The following is an 18,656-nucleotide window of genomic DNA, read 5'->3' on the forward strand; positions in this document are numbered from 1 at the left end:
ACCCCTGGCATCAGCCAGGAACCGCGAACCGTGCACACTCTGCACCCGTCAATCCTGACCTGTGCCGGAGTGGACAAAGACCTCGAGGATGTCCCCTGGTGACTGTGACCCCAAATCCAGCACCCGAAGACCCACCTCGACGTTCCAGACAACGCCTGCAGCCTCAGAATCAGGGACTGCGACCAGCAGAGGGAAAGATTTCCCGACACCAAAAGGCACCCCAGCGCCCTGCGGCCCCCTGTGCCCGACTCCTGGGTGCCTACCTATCCTCCAACTACCCAACTTACCTCTCGAAGTGGTGGTCGTACCTGAAGAATCTTCGTCCCCGAGCTTGCAGCCTTTGTTCGTTCTTGAGCTTGTCCATTGCAATCCATTGAGCGCCCGACGGCTCAAAAGCACCTAGCAACCAACCGCTCGAGTGCCCCTGGCTGTGCAACCTCTACTCCTACCTACTTCCCCATTTGCCCTGAGCAAGTGACCAGGAGCCCAGCTCCCACAACCGCGTGGCCTGCTAGCCAGCAACCACCCACCAAGGGCCCCCTGCCTTCCATAGGATAAGATTGGGCCTAACTCACTCTGCACCCGGCTGCCCCTGTGCCGCTGAGGGTGTAACAACTGTACTTACCTGACCCTGGGAGACCCCCGAGTCTATGTCCAGAACCATCACTCTTCCAGTCGAGTACTTACCCAAAAGCCGATAACTCACTTTTCTTCCATAGGGTAACATTGACTGGTTTCACTTGAAATTTCTTCTAATTGTGGAGTTTCTAAACTTTAAAATATTCACCTGAAATCAACCGAGTAACGAAAACGGAAATACTCACTTGCTATTAGGGGAGATCCCAGTGCTGGATCTTGGTGCCCAGCACTGATCCTGAAAAGTAATTGCAAACCATACTTACCGCTAACTCAATTTTCTTCCATAGGAAACCATTGACTGTTTTTCTGTGAAATTTCTTCTAAGTGTCGATTTTTGCAAACTACAAATATTCTTTAAAAATCGTACCACCTTTGAAAACGTAATTACTTACCTGTTTTAGATAGATGTCCCAGTACTGAGCCTAGCAGCCCAGCACTGGATTACAAAAGTAACGAGAACATACTTTACCGGTAACTTGTTTTCTTCCATAGGAAACCATTGACTTTTTTTCTGTGAAATTTCTTCTAAGTGTTGATTTTACAAACGTACAAATATTCGTTAAAAATCGCCTGTATAACCTAAACGCTTTCTATCAACTGCTTAGAGGTGGTATACTACTGCTGGATCCAGGATCCAACACTGAACCCGAATAAGTAACCATAACCCCACTTACCTGCTAAGTGAATTTCCTCCCATAGGATAACATTGGTAATTTGATTAGAAAAAGTTTGTCAACTTTTAAAATACTAAAATATTGCTTAAAAATCACAACCGTACTTAAAAAACGTATTTTCTCACTTGTTTCCAAGAAGTGTTCCAGGACTGAATCTAGGATCCAGTCCTGGAGTTAGAAAAGTAATCCTGAAAGTAATCAATTGCATTTAACTTAAAATTCCCATTGAGCTCAATGTATTATTGTGTTTGAAATTGTGCTGCCATTGCAACAAACTGTAACAATTGCATTCAAAAGTCAATTGCCTATTGCAAAGTATTTAACTAAAGCATCTCATTCTGAGAAAGTATATATCACAGGAGCCCGGCGGCACAGCTATGATAGGGTGTCCGTTTAAAGGAGCCGGCGGCACAGCTCTCAGCACAGCTCTGATGGGGGGAGTTCCTTCACAGGAGCTGGCAGCACAGCTCTCTGCACAGCTCTGCGGGGCGAGATATCTATCTATCTATCTATCTATCTATCTATCTATCTATCTATCTATCTATCTATCTATCTATCTATCTATCTATCTATCCTGTTTACATTCCATTACCTATTAGTTCTTTCACTGCACCCTAATGGCTACCTTTCACCTTCAGAGAATAGCAGTGTCACTGTAGTGTGACTGATTACAATCATCCATGCACAGGTGCCCAGGGACAGAGCTCCTCTGCCTACCCCAGCCAGGGCAGTGGGAGGATGTGCCCCCCTGCTGCGGGGACTTCACCCCCCCCTAATGAGAGATCTGTGCGTGCCAGACGGAGCTCTCTGGGAGACCCCGGCCACAACAGCTCCTCTGAAGGCTCTGAGGCTTTGCTCTGCTGGGACAAGTACAACGCACACTTACAGCAACGGTTTTTCAAAAACAAACTCAAAAAACAGTAGTTGTCTCCCAAACTGTAAAGTCTTTTATTTGAGACCCCCCAGGATATAGCGGCATGGATTAGCAAATTTAGCGGCACAAATATGGAAATTTAGCGGCACAAATATGGAAATTTAGCGGCATTTTTGCGGCACTTTATTTTACTCATAATCATTCATTTTCAGCCTGAAATCAATGGAAGCTGTTTTAGCAGAGTATTCCACTTTGAAATAGGCATGTTTAAAGTGTCTGCAGCTCTACGGAAGCACAACTCCAGTCCTAACCTTGTGGGAGTGTGCTTTATTTCTCCCTGGGATGTTCTAGTGCCCATGTATGCACCCCTGTCGGGCATCGCTGCCTACGGATCTGAGAGGCAGGACACCTCTTCCTCAGGCACCCTCTTTTGCCAATTGTGGGTGCCACTGATGCCCGCAACATTGGTAGCAACATAATATTATTTTTTTTAAATTTGCTGCAAAGATATTGGTACCAGATGACAAATGTGACAGTAAATCCCTTCTAGGTTACTCAATTGGTTACATAGAGGTTGCGTTTTAAAATATCTTACAGGGTTAAGATACCTGTTGGAGAGACCATTGTGTGCCTGCAATTTTGAGGGGATTTTAATAGAGGTAAGATAACTTTTGCTCCCAGCTGAATGTTGAAATAAGAAAGCCCTCCTACTGCCTGCACGTTGCTGCACCCAGCCGAATACAAACAGCTTGCAGGCGCTGCTGAATTATCAGACACCATGACAAATTCAGCATTTTTCTCAGGGAAATTAGCTGCCGGAAGTGAGATCAGGTGGGTTTCCTCTACTTTCCAGCACTGGTTGCCATCTCCAAAGAAATTGATAGTTCATGTTGCCTGATAATTGTAGTTTTCTTGTTGGTTACGTTGAACAGTGCATTCTGCACAGACAGGAAACCTTTCGTCATGCAGCAACAAGGTTCAATGGCCACCGCCCGTCTTCCCTTTCCTTGGAATTTTATGAGCTTGAGTATTGACACCCTGGTGCTTGCAAAGGCCTATCCAATAAGGCACACGTACTAAATCGCAGACAGCTGTACTGTCAACAGACCTAAAATAATTCTGTTATTTCCATTTCAATCGTTGACTCATTCCTTCTCTCTCTTCGTTTTCTTGCTGTTCTGTTATTTTTCTCAATCCTTGTCGCTCCTCTTCCTTTACTCTGTTTTCATTGCCCCTTCCCTTTCTCTTCTCTTTATTTCCTACCTCCCCTTTCTCTTTTCTCATTTTCAGTTTTGTTCTTGTTTCCATCACTTCTCATCCCTGTAATTCCCACTCCAGTGCTTCTTATCATTCTCTTTCAAATGCTCTTTCCTCCTTACTTGCTCTGTTCTCTTCTTCGTTGTTTTTTCTCTCTTTTTCACTCCAATTTTCTGCCTCGGTTCTTTTCAGTGCACGGCTCTTCCTTTCATGCCTTTCCCTCCTGCTTTCAGTTTGTCCTTCCTGCCTCTCCGACGCATTCACTTCCCGCACTTCTCCTTTGTTTTCCCATCTCTTCTATCTTTGTCTCTAGTTTATATTCCATCTCCCCACTTCTCCTTCTCTTTGCTCCCCTCCCCCACTTCAGCTCTCACCACCCCCCTCTATTTCATTCTCCTCTTCTCTGTTCTCCTGTCCCACCGCTCTCTACATCTTGTACTCTTTCTCCCTTCTTCTCCCATCTCTTCCGCTCCTCTTTTCCCCATCTCAACCTCGTTCTGCCCCCTTCAAGGCCTCTCCCTTTCCTCCCCTCTTTAGCCTCCTTTCGCACACCTAATTCTTCTATCCCATCTCTCTTTTGCCATCTCTATCTTCTTTCCCACCCTCTCCAACTCACACCTTCCATTTCTTTCCAACCTTCCCCTTTCTAGCTCCTTAACTCTAACTTCACATCTCACACTTCTCTCCCCTTCTTGTCTCTTCACCTTTCCCCCTCCTCCAAGCTCTCTACCCTTCGCCTCTACATCATCCAGCCCTCCCCCGTTCGCGCCCCCTCACTCTTTCTCCCTTTCCCTCTCCATCTCTTCCTCTTTCAATCCTCATCCTCACGTCTCATTGGCAGCTCCCCCCTCTCCACGCTGCACATCTTTCCGCCCCTCGCAGTTTGTTCTTCATTCAAATGCCCGCAGATGCCGCTGGTCACATCAGCCCCCCTCCCCCCACACCTCCTTCGCCTGCTCCCCCCACAGGATGCGCAGGCTGTCCGAAATCCTTTACTGGCATCTACCAGAGATTCACCATGGGTGGGAGGGGGGCGGGGGTTACTTTTAGGAGTGAGGCCGCGCCCTGTTCCCCACGAGGGCGGTGTGCAGGAATACACACGTGGGGCCAACATTCCAGCAGGTCGGGCGAGATCTGCGAAAAAGAGACCTCCCCCCAGCTCCTTGAAACATTAGGCAGACATTGTTGTAACGTGTATCTGCTGATGCCTGCAAAGGCCTAACAAATATGCCACACATATTGACATTGCAGACAGCTGTCCTGTCAGCACAGACACCTAAAAGGGGCCTCCTTCCAAGAGCTGCCCAACCGTCCAAATTTCGCGGGCAGTTTTGTAAAAATCGCGGCATTTTTACAAAACTGCCGATTTCGCGATTTTTTTGTGCAAATCGCGAAATCCTGGAGGGTCTGATTTGTGCTTCTGCTTGGGACTGCCAGGGTTTCCCTGGTAATCCCAGACAAAAAAAGCATTTGCAATGCAAGAGGTCTCGCATTTGCGAGAGTTTGAGCTATTAGCGTTGCATTATTACTGGCAACACCAATAGCTCGAACCTTCTGTAATGCGCCCCAAACAAAACACAGGGGTAAAAGATATTACCATTTACAATGCCAATAGCTCTAACTCTAGCAAATGCGAGACCTCTTGCATTGCAAATGCTTGTTCCTAATTATAATTTCACTCGTACTCTCCATCACCTGATTATTAAGAACAAATTAAATTACTCCTAAGTGTCTATTTAGTCCTGATGAAGACCCCAGACTAAGGATTAATTAACCCACACAAGACAAGGGGGTCGAAACATCGACTGTCTTTGGAGAATCAGGTGGGAGGCAAGATGCCGGTCGTGTAAGACCGTAGCAGCGCGCAGCCCGGCAGAAAGCTAGGAACGTCTGCTGGACTAGAGATGGGATGTTTCAATGACCCTATAAATGTCTCATGAGGAAGCACTAACCACCCCCAGGAATTGCGGACACTACCTACATTTAATAGGGACACTAATTGGGCTGGCAGTACTGAGGCATTTTTCTACGGTGGTTGCTAAAGCTCATGTCAGTGGCAGCGACCCTTACCGGGAATCCACGCTCACCGAGACAGGGATCGAGGCAGAAGAAATGTGACCAAAACCAGCTGGAGGCTCCTCCAAGACAAGGGCAGCGCGACATGTCCTGAGAGGCCTGTCGGAGGCAGGGGATTCCAGCGAGGAAACGGCAGCACCAGCGACTATTTCGCCGGCACACACTCCCAGGCAAGGACGCCGCTGACAACCTGCTGACTCAAGCCCGGAGTAAAAAGGAAGAGTCGGGACAGGTGCAGCGAAGACTCGACCTGCCGGCCCCTCAGTGGTTGAACTGATGAGAGGCCCCTTGGGGAAGGTAGCTCCGGGTCACGATGTGGTGTGTCGGAACAGCCTGAGCGGGCAGAGCTAGGAGCGCGGCTTGGAGGATGGGAGGGATGAAGGTGAAAGTAAAGGATCCCCCCACATCGAATATGGACTTACAGAAATATTAAAACAGATGAACTAAAAGGTAGGCCTGGAGACAACCGGACTTTGAATTGGGGGGTGGGGGGGTGGGGGGGGGGGGCGGGGGGGGGGGGTGAGGGGAACAAAGTGTACGCTCCAGATGCCGCTCTTAATGCAATTATGAATGCGGAGAATCCAGGCGAAGCTAATGTGGGCGTTGGAGGGCAGGAGTCCTCCCAAGTCAATGCATTAGTAACCCCTTCCCAGGACTCTCGGATATTGTGTACTTTTCAGACAGATGAGCTTCAAGGGGCAGGATTTGTTAATAATGGGAATATGGAAAAAGATTTTGGAGATGGAAGAGAGCCAGACAAGGAGCCTAGTGATTACTTTTTCTCAGTATCAGATGAGTGGTCGGAGGATCCCTCAGCTACCTCCACAGATCTGACTAAGAGCGACCTGAATGAGGCTGATGGTGGCAAAATAAAGACTGTCCTGAAAAAGAAAAAAAGATAATCTGGAGCTAAGGATCTTACCTGGGATTACACCCCTACTAATCAATTTACGGTCCAATTGTACAGTGGACAACATGTCCCAGATCAGGGTGGATCCACCCCCCCCCCCCCCCGACTCTTGAAGCAATCTTTCAGGCCATATCGCTGCATCGTGATGAGACCCGACAAGATGGACGTAAGGCCCAGGCAGCTAATCGAAAAGTGCAGGGAGTGGTTTGCAAATTGACCAAAACCTGTAGCGTATTTTGGGGGGAGACTGATGGACTTTGAATCAAGGGTTGTTGCAATAGAATCCAGATCTTACTGCAAACCATACACTAATAAAAACCCATGAGGCTCAGCAGGTAGAGATACAGTGGAAGCTAGAAGAGCATGAAAACCGCCAGAGGAGGAACAATATGCGGGTGTTGGGGGTTGCTGAGGAGGTTGAAGGGGCAGATATTCGTTTGTTTGTTGTGGATTTATTTAGCAATACACTCCCACAACTTACGGACTGGAACTGGGCTCAAGAGGGGCAACGCGCTCACAGAGTCCCTTTTGTGCAGAAGCAGCCTGTGAAGGCAGCAGCGTTACCACAAGCCATTCTGGTCTATATTGGCAATTTTCTGTTACGCCAAGCGATTTTTGTAAAGGCCAGGCCAGAAGCAAAGAGAACCAGGAACGAGGTTTCTTATTTTGTTCGACCAGATTTTTGCCACTCTACCGTCAAAAGGTGGTGGAGGTTGCGGCAACTGATAAAACCATTTCAAGACAGAAACGGACAAGCCTACCTGAATAACCCAGCAAGGCTTAAAGTAATTTGGGGAGGGTAAACACGATTCTTTCTTTCAGAAATTATAGTGAAAGAATATCTGGATAGCTTGCTGGGTTAGGTTAAAGAGTTATGGTACAAACTTATGGTTAAAGAAGATCGAACTAAGAAATATTTTGCAAGGAACATTGCTCATGGGTAATCGTAGTTATTGCTTGAGAAATATATTCGGGATGTATAAGAGGGGGGTGATTAGGAGGGGGGATTTGGAGGTCTTGGGGTTTTTTTGTATGGGAAAGTAGCACTTGTCTAATACTTAAGGGTCTCTTACTTAGGGCTCTCGGGGCGGCACAGCACACCCATTATGCACAGACTCCGGTCTGAGCGCCTCTCGTGGGGGGAGTTAGGTGAGGGGATGGGAGGGGGAGTGGCGAGCGGGGGTGACAGGGGTGGCTGGGGGTTTAAAAAACTTGGGGGGGAAAAACATATCCAGTTTTGATGGTATAATTTATTATTAAAAGTTAGAGAGAGCGAACAGGTCATTTTTCTACAGTTGGGAGAGAAAAGAAAGACAGAGGATTTTCGGGAGTTCTGATACCTGAACTTAGATGGGAACGATAAGTATCTATCCTTTGAATGTTGCAGGGCTGAATGATGGAGCAAAGAGGGCAAGCTTATCTGAACTAGAGAGAACAACTACTTTTGATGTAGTGTGCCTACAAGAATCCCATATTCCATGGGGACAAAAGGAGCTGCTGGGTAATGGAGGATATAACTTATTAGCATGCACTTCCCAAACTTCAAATGCGTGAGGAGTGGCTATATTAGCTAAGACTACTTTGGGACTGGCTAAACGGAAGGCAGAGGACACATTGGGGAGGTGGGCTATAGTAGAATTAGAGGCAGGATTTACCATATGTTCCATCTATGGGTCATACCAGGATGATCCCCAGATATTCGAAGATTTGGAATTGGAGCTTGCATCATGGCTCAGGCCATTAATCTTGTGTGGCGATTTTAATATCTCACTCGATTCGAGTAAAGAACAGCATAAACAAGGGGGATACCACAGTCGGAAGCCCAGAGTTTATATAGCATTAGCCTCCCTTAACAATAGCCATGGTTTGGTTGATATCTGGGTATTGAATAATCCAAATAACGCTGGCTATATATATTATTCTTGTCCACACAGGAAATATGTTCGGATTGATTATTTTTTTTGCACAAGAGATGTACTAAATGTAGCAAGCATTAAGAAACTCCCGAGGGTGATCTCAGATCACAACCCTCTAATTTTTTAGATTGAAATTGCAAGCTTTGAGAACCCAAGGAAATGGACCTTTGACAGGAAATTCCTTCTAAATATTGATTACACTGAATATATTAAGAATTGGTCACAAGAATTCTTCGATATGAACAGATATAGTACTGGCAGGGGGACTGTGTGGGATTCCTTTAAGGCTGGTCTTAGAGGGGAAACCATCAGCTTCGTTGCAAGGGCTAGGACCTCACGGAGGATTAAGAATCAGCAATTAATGCTGGAACTAGCGGAGGCGGAAGAGAAACATATCTCCTTAATAGAACAGGGGCAGGAAGGGGCTCAAATCCAGTATCAAATAATAGCCCTGAAAGCTGAAATTAATAGTTGTTTAACGCAAAAGTCTGCAGAGGAATACCAATCTCAGCGGAATAGCTCGTGTGAAAATGGTGAGTTAGTTGGGAGGAGGATAGCTCTTCGTAATAGTCAGAAGAACTCCTCACTGAATACAATATCCTCTATTAAAATGAATGGACATACATATACAGATCCAGATGATATTATCAGGGGATTTAAGGATTATGATCAAATATTATATCAAGAAGATAACTATAATGATAAGGATATAGTCAAAGTATTACAGGATGTATCTCGTTTCTTCGAACTAGGTGAAAGGTTGGATATCTTAACTAAAGTTCCTGCCAATCAGGTACCCAGGGCCTATGTTCCTTCCCTAAAACTGTGTAGAAGCCTAAACCCAGTTGGCATCTCTGGCCACATGTCAGCCCCTGGTAAATGGTACACTAGGTACCCAGGGTCTTGTGACCAGAGAAGGCCCCTAAGGGCTGTAGCACTTCTTGTGCCACCCTTAGAGGCCCTGTACCCTGACACACATACACTGCCCTTGCAGGCTGAGTGTCTGGGTGCAGAACAAAACAGAGTCGACATGGCACACATCCCTGTGTGCCATGCCCACAACACACACTGCCCTGACATACATCAGCCACCCCTCTAGCTGCGTGCCCTATGTCAGTGGTGTGGGTACAGGTGCATGAGCCCTGTGCCCCTACAGTACCCAGGTCCATTCCAGGGCACTGTAAGTGCAGTTCTACAATTTAAGAGTATATGGTGCTGAGAGATCGTCAACACAAACTCCACAGCACCATGATGCCAACACTGAAGACTGCGAAGTTTGGTATCAAACTTCTCAGCACATTAAACCCGCACTGATGCCAGTGTGGGATTTAATGTACAATGCACGACAGAGGGCATCTTAGAGATGCCCCCTGAACCTAACCTACAATCCACGTCTTGTCTGAGGGGCTGCCTAGGCTTCCACACAGCAGACATGTTGCCAGACCCCTGGGTAGAGAGCCATCCGCTCTCCTGGGCCTGCAACAATGCACATCCTGGGCGAGGTGCTAGGTCTCCTCCTCCAGGATGGGCAGGGGAAGCTTCAAGGGCATGCTGCCTTTTGTGAGCTTTTCCAGGCCACTTGCTGTACTCCGCAACTGGCCCCTACCGGTTCTGACCACCACTCTGGCGGGAAGACTGGCCGGAAACCCCAAGGAAGGAAAGGGGGTGTGCCAGCCTCTGCCAACCCCACCCCTCAGGTGGGGGAGGCGAGGTGAAGCACATCTCCGGGCTCTCGCCATCTTGAAGATGGGAAGCCCTGCCCAATCAGGACTAGGCTACTGCCCCCCTCCCACAGGAGAGTGACAGAATAGGGGGTGTACCCACCCCAGGGAAGGGACCCATTGGTCCCTGCCCTTTACCTACCTGTAACGCCCCTAAATGTAGTATTTAGGGGCACCCTGAACCTTCCTTCCTCCGATCCAGATTCCGAAATAAGAAAGAACAAGGAACTAGAAGACCTGCCGTGCAGCTGCTAAGAAGAGGAAGACACCAACTGCTTTGGCCCCAGCCCTACCGGCCTGTCGACCCTCGAACCTGCTCCTGCTAAACTCCGGCAACTCCAGTGGTCAGCAACCTCAAAAACCCCAGAGGACCCAACTGCCTTGTGACTCTAACTACCTGTGCCGGAGTGGACTAAGACCTCGCAGACGTCCCCCCGGCGACGGTGACCCCGAATCCAGCACCCAAGGACCCACCTCGACGCTCCTGATGACACCTGCAGCCTCAGAACCAGGGACCCCTCGATCCGCAACCAGCAGAGGGTAAGATTTCCCGACACCAAAAGGCACCCCTGCACCCGGCGGCCCCCTGTGCCCAACTCCTGGGTGCTTACCTATCCTCCAACTACCCAACTTACCTCTCGAAGTGGTGGTTGCACCTGAAGAATCTTCGTCCCCGAGCTTGCAGCCTTTGTTTGTTTTTGAGCTTCTCCATGGCAATCCATTGACCGCCTGACGGCTCAAAAGCACCCTACACCCAGCCGCCCGAGTGCCCCTGGCAGTGCAACCTCTACTCTAATCTACTTCCCCATTTGCCCTGAGCAAGTGACCAGGAGCCCAGCTCCCACAGCCGCGTGGCATGCTAGCCAGCAGCCACCAACCAATGGCCCCCTGCCTCCCATAGGATAACATTGGGCCTAACTCACTCTGCACCTGGCTGCCCCTGTGCCGCTGAGGGTGTAACAACTGTACTTACCTGACCCTGGGAGACCCCGGAGTCTATGCCCAGAACCTTAACTCTGCCAGTCGAGTACTTACCCAAAAGCAGATAACTCACTTTTCTTCCATAGGGTAACATTGACTGGTTTCACTTGGAAATTCTTCCAAGTGTTGAGTTTTGAAACTTTAAAATATTCATCTAAAATCAGCCGAATTACGAAAACGAATTTACTCACCTGTTATTAGGAGAGATCCCAGTGCTGGATCTTGGTGCCCGGCACTGACCCTGAAAAGTAATCACAACCGTACTTACCTTTAACTTGATTTTCCTCCATAGGATAACATTGCCTGGTTTTCACCAGAAATTCTTCTAAGTGTCGATTTTGCGAACTTACAAATATTCGTTAAAAATCGCCTGTATATTAAAATCACATTCTTTCAACTGTTTACAGGAGATGCCCCAGTGCTGGATCCAGGATCCAACACTGAGTTAGAAAAAATAACCATAACCCCACTTACCTGCTAAGTGAATTTCCTCCCATAGGATAACATTGGTGAGTCTGTGAAAAAGTTTGTCAACTTTTAAAATACAATAATATTCCTTAAAAATCATAACTGTAACCTAATCGTTTTTACTCAACTGTTTACAGGAGATGTCCCAGGACTGAATCTAGGATCCAGTCCTGTGGTAAGAAAAGTAATCCAAAAAGTAATCTATTGCATTTAACTACAAATTCCCATTGAGCTCAATGTATAATTGTGTTTGAAATTGTGTTGCCTATTGCAACAACTGTAACATTGCATTCAAAAGTCTATTGCCTATTGAAAAGTATTTATCGAAAGCATCTCATCCTGAGAAAGTGTATTTTGATACCTATTGTTGGTTCTAAAATAAAACAAGCATATATTTTTATATACAAACCTTTGACCTAGAGTTCAGTTCTTGAGTGTGTGAGACCATTTGCTGGCTGAGTGTGTACAACAAATGCTTTACACTGTCCTCTGATACTGCCTTACTGCTCGACAAAACTACCACTTTAGAGAGTAAGGTTATATCTAACTTTAGCCTCTGCCAAACGTCTGGGCACTGTGGACTCTGTGCACACTGTACCTATTTGGGAACAGTATATACAGAGCCACTTTCTTACAACAATACCCTTGAAATCGTTCTTAAAATTGAAAAGCTGCTAAAGACGCTCCTGTAACTTTTATCTGTTATATACTATATGTTATGTACTATATGAACCGTTTACATCTTGGTTTTAATCGTTAGAAATGTATGGCTTGATTAAGGAATATTTTTGCGGTTAATCTCCATATCGTTAAGGTGCTAAAGGAGGACCCTGTTTTTTTATTCTATATCTGTTATGTATTACTTTTTTTGAACTCTTAAACTGATTTTTATTCCTGGTTAATGTATTACTTGCTAAATTACTTGTATGATTGGATCAGTTAACAGCTCTCTCTGTGTAAAATGATGCTTTCTGGATATGAAATAAAAAAATTAAAAAAAAGACAAGGGGGTCGAAACATCGACTGTCTTTCTTGTTTTGTCAAGCACGGACAACAGAAATTAACAATCTGAGGATGCTATGTTTTCTTGTATGATTCGCCTTCATGTGGCTGGATAGGTTTCATCAGTCTATGATATATATAGATATTGCACATCGCCTTTCCTTTTCAACAACCCTCACAAGTGCACATTTACTCCTGAGTACTCTCTCCTTTCCCTTTCTGGAGCACCGATTTTATAAATGTTCAGACAATTGTGCTGATTTACTATGGTGATGCTTTGACTTTCTTGTTAAACTGATCCCCACTGTGACCATTATTTTTGTATTGTATTATATTTTCTTGGCATGAGGTTCCTAGTTTATTTGCTGGTTTCCTAGTGATAGAAAATCATTCACTGCTCAATGAATTAGTCAATCTAGTGTTCATTCTTTAAGTCTGCATGAAGCAGAGTAACAGTTAGGATTCGTCTTTCAATTGGAGGCTGAAATTTATTGAATTTGTGTTTCCCAAGGTGAAGAAGATGGCAGAGACCAAGCAATGCTTGAAACTAAAGTTTGGGAAGCATTTAACCCACTAACGGATAAACAGATAGACCAGTTCTTGGTAGTAGCACGGTAAGAAATGTTTTCATGTCTGAAATAGGAAATGTTTTAGCAGAAATACCGTAATGTGATCTAATTCACATAATGTGAATACATTTTTGCATGAAGCTATAGAGACATTCCTATTCACTATACTAAATGTGGCAGATTGTCCCTTCTTAAATACAACTTATCGGACATCAGTATATGTTATAAACACTAAAACATTTTTGGACAAATCTTATGCGTAACTAAAACATGTGCACTTAGGAGAGTACAGCCTTTTATGTATGGATTAGCCCGCTTAAATTATCCTTGGAGTCTGTGGGATTACTTTTGATAGGATCAGTGCATATCCTAAAGCTCTTGGTTGACACTTTCGGTCTGGGAACCCAGTGTTTACCAACCCACTTTTCTCCTGATCAAAAGTAGTTTAGATGGGTTTACTGCTGATATCCCCACACATTCTTTTCTCCTTGGTGCTGGAAAGGCCAGAATACCCAGCAGTGGTGAGCCTGTAAGTAAGATGATGGCTGCCTGTGCAGGGCTCAAAAAATCATGTAAATTATACTAGACCTGCAGGTCTAGTAACCTAAAAAATGTACTCGACCTAACTGAAATGCACTTGACCTCAGTTTCTGGAAGCGGACCAATGTGACAAATTAACAGGATTTTAAGGCATTTTTATTGTTCATTCACTTTGTGAGCAAAAAAGATGCCTTTAAATCTTGCTATCTTGTCACATTTCTTCGGCTTTCAGAGACAGAGGTCAAAAGCCAGTTTGCATTCCTACTCATCAGAAAGGACGAGTAGGACCTAAAAATAGCTCACCCTAATTGATTCTGGCTAGCAAATGCGAGTGGGTGAGGGGAGTTTTCAAGCCCTGCTGTGTCTGGTCGCTAGCTGTTGATATGGGACATAGTCTTGTATCAAGGAACTGAGTAGGGGAGCTAAGGTCTTGCTATGGGAGAGGGGAGGATCCAGACCAGATCTCACCTAGGATAATCATGGTCAGAGAAAGAAGGTTGCACAGTTGGACCTGACTTGGTATTATTGTCAGGTAGCCCCGCTAACTTCACAGAAACAAGCCAGAACACTTCATCATGGTGAAACACGCTCCCTAGGGTGGGCACCAACTTCAGTGGAAAGGAAAGCCACCGTGATGGGAGCAAAGTGTGTAGCTAGTGACTTCCGCTCTGTTTCTGCACATTTAATGGGAGGAGAAGTAATGCTGCTATACTGCTTCCTTGTAAGCTTACCTCATGCTGCATATCCTTCAGAATTGAAATCAGCAATTGCAATTCTTTTATTCAAAATCCTTAGTTAAAAGGAAGGGAGGGAGATTAAACAATCAACTGATTTTACTATTTATCAAAGACTCGAATACCTTTGCCAATCTCCAGCTTTTTCATTTAATTTCAGATCGCAACTTACTTACTCTATCCCATTCAGGCCATTTCTAATGAACATTGTAAGGAGATGAGAAATAGACCTATTTGCTGTAGCAATACAATAAATAATGTATTTTCCACATCTTTACAATGTCGGAATAACGTATACCTGTAAGGAAATTCCTTTTTTGTATGGTCGTCCCGAAGTTTTCCAATTGATGCTGCTGGTTTTTTAAGCAGTGAGGCCTGCTAACCAGACCACGGTGTCAGTGCCCTGACCCTAAAGTGTGTGTCGAATTGGCTGCACCCAATTGGAAATGGCTAATTTACCTGTAAGTCCCTAGTAAATGGTAGCCTGGTACCCAGGGCATGTATGTTATAGGGGTACCCCAGTGCTTGCAGCTCTGATTGTGCCACCCTGGAGGTCCCCCAAGTAAAACAAGTCCGCCACTGCAGTCTGGTATAGCAGTCGTACACTGCTGTCCTGACTTTGCCATTGAAGGCAATCGCAAAGCCACCACTTCCTCTAGACATGTGTGTAATTCACCCCTCTGGCAGGCCTACCGAGCCCTAGAGGCAGGATGCAACATATGAATGAGGAAGGAAATGTGCTTTACTTGTCCTGGCAGTAAAACATGCATACCTACCATTTTACTGTGAAAGACTTGGCTGTCCAATTGGCGAGTGCAGGATTAAACGCTGACCACTCATCTGTGCTGAACGGTGAGACCAAAGTGGGAACTCTAGGGTATCAAACTACTCTCATGTGAAACTTAATAAAACATATTCCAGAGTGCAGCTTTAGCAAAGCTGCCACTTTGTTACCTTTAAAACTCCTGTGCCTTCCCAGACACAGGTGGACCCCGCTCCATGAGACTGCTTTCTGCCCTCTTGGAGAGACGTGCTAAAGACTCCCAGGAAGGAGAACAATGAGGGATTTCAGGCCAGGGAGGTGTCCTCCTGAAGACAGCCACTTGGGTGTTAGCCTGAAAAGGCATGCTTCAAACTTCAAGCCACTTTTAAAGGGCAGGTGTGTAGGACCATGGGGGAGGGCTGCCCCATTGTTGAGGTAGACAGGCTGGAACGGGAGGCAAAGCGGGGAAACCAGTTGTCAAACCAGTTTCCCCAGGGGCATGTAGCCCTGAGGTAGCGACAGCCTGGAGTTGTGCTAGTGAAGTCTGTACACTGGGAGAGGGGGCTTGCCATCTTAGAAGTAGGCAGAATGATGCATCCTGGGATAGCAGATGGCACACTCAACAGGAGGTGGTCTTTAGGTGGGAGGGAAACTGGTAGCCCATTAGCTACCTACTGCATACTGCTGAGAGGTCACTCTCTTAGCATAGAGAGGGCACCCCGGCACCCAGACCTCCGAATTCGATTGACTTGGAAGAAGGACCGAAGGACTGCCTTGCTGCACTGAGGGACCAGCAAAGAGGCTGTATTGGCGAGAAGAGAACAACCAAGGGTGAGCCACCTAGCCTCCTGTTCGCAGCACAGGGACACAACCGCTGAAGAAGCCTGCTGGGGCAAGTTGGTAGTCCAAAGACATCAACCCAGTACCACCGCCGCTGTGCAGCACCGTGGGCCAAGACCCAACGCACAGTGTCAATCGGGATTCTTATAGAGTGCGGCTAATTACCTGTTAGGGTCTCAAGGCGCGGGGAGGGATTTTTGAAGCAGGCGGAGCGTGTGGAGCAGGAGGAGGGGACAGCTTTGATTTGGCGGCTCATTGAGAGCGAGGAGTCCAGGATGATGCTGAATTTACATGCGTGGCTGGTGGGTGTGCCGGGGAGGGGGACTCCTAGCGCTGCGGCCACTAGAAGTTGTTCTAGCGGCGGGGTGGTTCCCAGGAGGAGGACTTCGGTCGCACCAGATTTCGCTAAGCCTGGGAGTGTGGTCAAGAGAGTTGCTTGCACCCTCAGAAGGAAAGTTTTCGACTCGGGAAGGATTGGCTTGTGACTGCAACAACAAGTGACTGGTTGTGCAGTGGCGACTGGACTTCAGCCAGACCTTAGAGGAATTTGTGGGACGTCGACCCTGCAACCAGGAACCCCTCAACATCTTAATTGACTGAGGAATCTGGGCCGGAAGACCGCCATCGACCGCGTCTCGTTCACAGAATCCTTTATCCTTTCCAGAAGGACTACTTCACAGGAGTCCATTGAAAAGCGGATAGAGAACCTGGAGCTGCTGAAGAACTGCTTCTTCTGTAAAGGTACCTGTTCTTGAGGACCTTGCTGGTCCTCCTGACTATAATGTAAAAGCAATGGGGTGACCCTGTGTCCCTCAGAACCTGGGTAGAATTATTACAAGAAAACAATGGTTCTGTCGGGTTTTAAGTAAAACAATTGCTTTGTTATGCAAATAAATCAAGAAATGACCACACAAACTAAGAGTACAAATCACGTTAACGCTAGATTTGGAGGGTGTGATGTCGTTTCTTTATATAAATTTCAGCATTTATATGAAAACACCCATATTACTTGTAACGCAAGGTTACCAATGAAGTAAACTCTAACGTGAAGCAGTGAATCAGTGAAAAGGTGACAAAAGTGACAATTTTGTGCAAGATATGTACAGTGATCAAATACAAAGGAAACATTCTATGTACATCATATACAAGAGGAGGGCCAGTATCAAGGAAAAACACAATGGCGCTGTTTCATGAGTGAATCAAAATACATTCGGAAAACAGGTCTTGAACTGGTCCTAGCAGTTATCGTCGACGTTTCAACCCAAATTATGCGAAATTAAGTCGTCATGCAGGGTCTTCATCAGGACATTAAGAAAGGCAATGGCAACCTAGCCAGTGGTATAGGATGGCCTGGCAATTCGTTGTATGCGTTTCAAAAGACAGAGCGCCTCATCAAATGTGGTCTCTAAACGGGCGAACCGCGTCCGATGAGTGGGATACGTCCGAGATTCAAACAGAGTTTTGAATTGGAAGGCAAGCGATCATGACTAACGCTGCAGCACCTCCTCTCTCTTCATGATAAAGAAACGACATCACACCCTCCAAATCTAGCGTTAACGTGATTGGTCCTCCTGACTAGTTCGCTGCCGGAGTTGGTCGCCCCAAGGTCCTAAAACCAACTGCATTGACACTTTTTTCCTTGATAATGTTTCTAACTGTACAATTCATGGACTTTGCCTAGGCTTGTTCGTTGTCATGTGAAATCGCTTTGATTTATTATTGCTTGTAAAATCTATATCTCCGGAACCCTCCGGCGAAACGTTTTTGTCGGAGTCACCTATCTCGTGACCAAAGACTTCTTCCGAAGACAAAAACAACCTGCAAGCATCCGAGCCCAACACCAGATGGCGATCTACTATCCTAAGTGTGTGGCTCTGCAGCTCTACATGCCAAGAACAGATGCATACTGGTAAGTAGCATATTCCGTCCTAAAGGGGTTGGTAAGTGTATTGCATGATGAGGTTGCACAACCACATCATATAATACACCCCATTTCCTCACAAACATGCATTACTTGCTCGCTCTAATTTCATTCTTCATACTTCTCAAATAAACTATTTTCTATAATGGTCCTTATAGTCTTTGACATGTTTCTGTCTGCTGTTCTTTCTGTGAGTTTTCCGGGTTATGTTTCCTGCTTCCACACCCCCCCCAGCACCTCATAGGCCTCGCTCACCGCCGCTGCTACAGTCTCCACAGTTTTCATTCGACTCTGAGCACACTGACTCCGACCAAGAAAGCCCTTCTAATCCTCATGATTGTCACACTGGGGATGACCCTTGGAAAGATCACATAGATCCCCAAGATGATCCCAACCTTGAGCCCTGTGGAAAAAAAAAACCTCCCCCAGGTAGCCCAAGTGCTGAAAATGCAGTCCAGAAGAGGATGACTTATCAACACAAGTTGAAACCCTCTCTGAGACAGAGAGCTCTGCCCAGTACTTATCAAAGTTAAAGAGCATAATGAAATGTTCTACTGAAAACTTTAAACACAGTCAAGATTGAAGCTGTCACCTGATTGGCCAAAAAGAAATGTAAGGCAATGCAGACCCGATTTACATCAGGGGACCAGTTCCGTCCAAAAATGTTGGTCTGGAAGAGGGCCCTCATCACAAGCAACGTGATGATGCTCCTCCTCCAAATAAGGAGAGCAAGAAAATCGATGTGACTGGGAAATGTGTGGCGGAGGGGGC

General features: G+C 46.2%; 1 protein-coding gene across 4 annotated transcripts in view; it reads left to right on the top strand.

Annotated features, from left to right (window-relative positions):
• MTA1 (metastasis associated 1) overlaps positions 1 to 18,656 on the top strand; it is an 842,399-nt gene that overhangs the window by 293,930 nt on the left and 529,813 nt on the right. For all 4 annotated transcript variants that reach the window (XM_085627173.1, XM_085627175.1, XM_085627174.1 and 1 more), the window contains exon 7: positions 13,030 to 13,132. In XM_085627173.1, coding sequence (XP_085483299.1) covers positions 13,030 to 13,132 — 103 coding nt within the window. The remainder of the gene's footprint in view (positions 1 to 13,029; positions 13,133 to 18,656) is intronic.

This window comes from Triturus cristatus, chromosome 9 (genome assembly GCF_964204655.1).
Source record: "Triturus cristatus chromosome 9, aTriCri1.1, whole genome shotgun sequence".
NCBI lineage: Eukaryota > Metazoa > Chordata > Amphibia > Caudata > Salamandridae > Triturus > Triturus cristatus.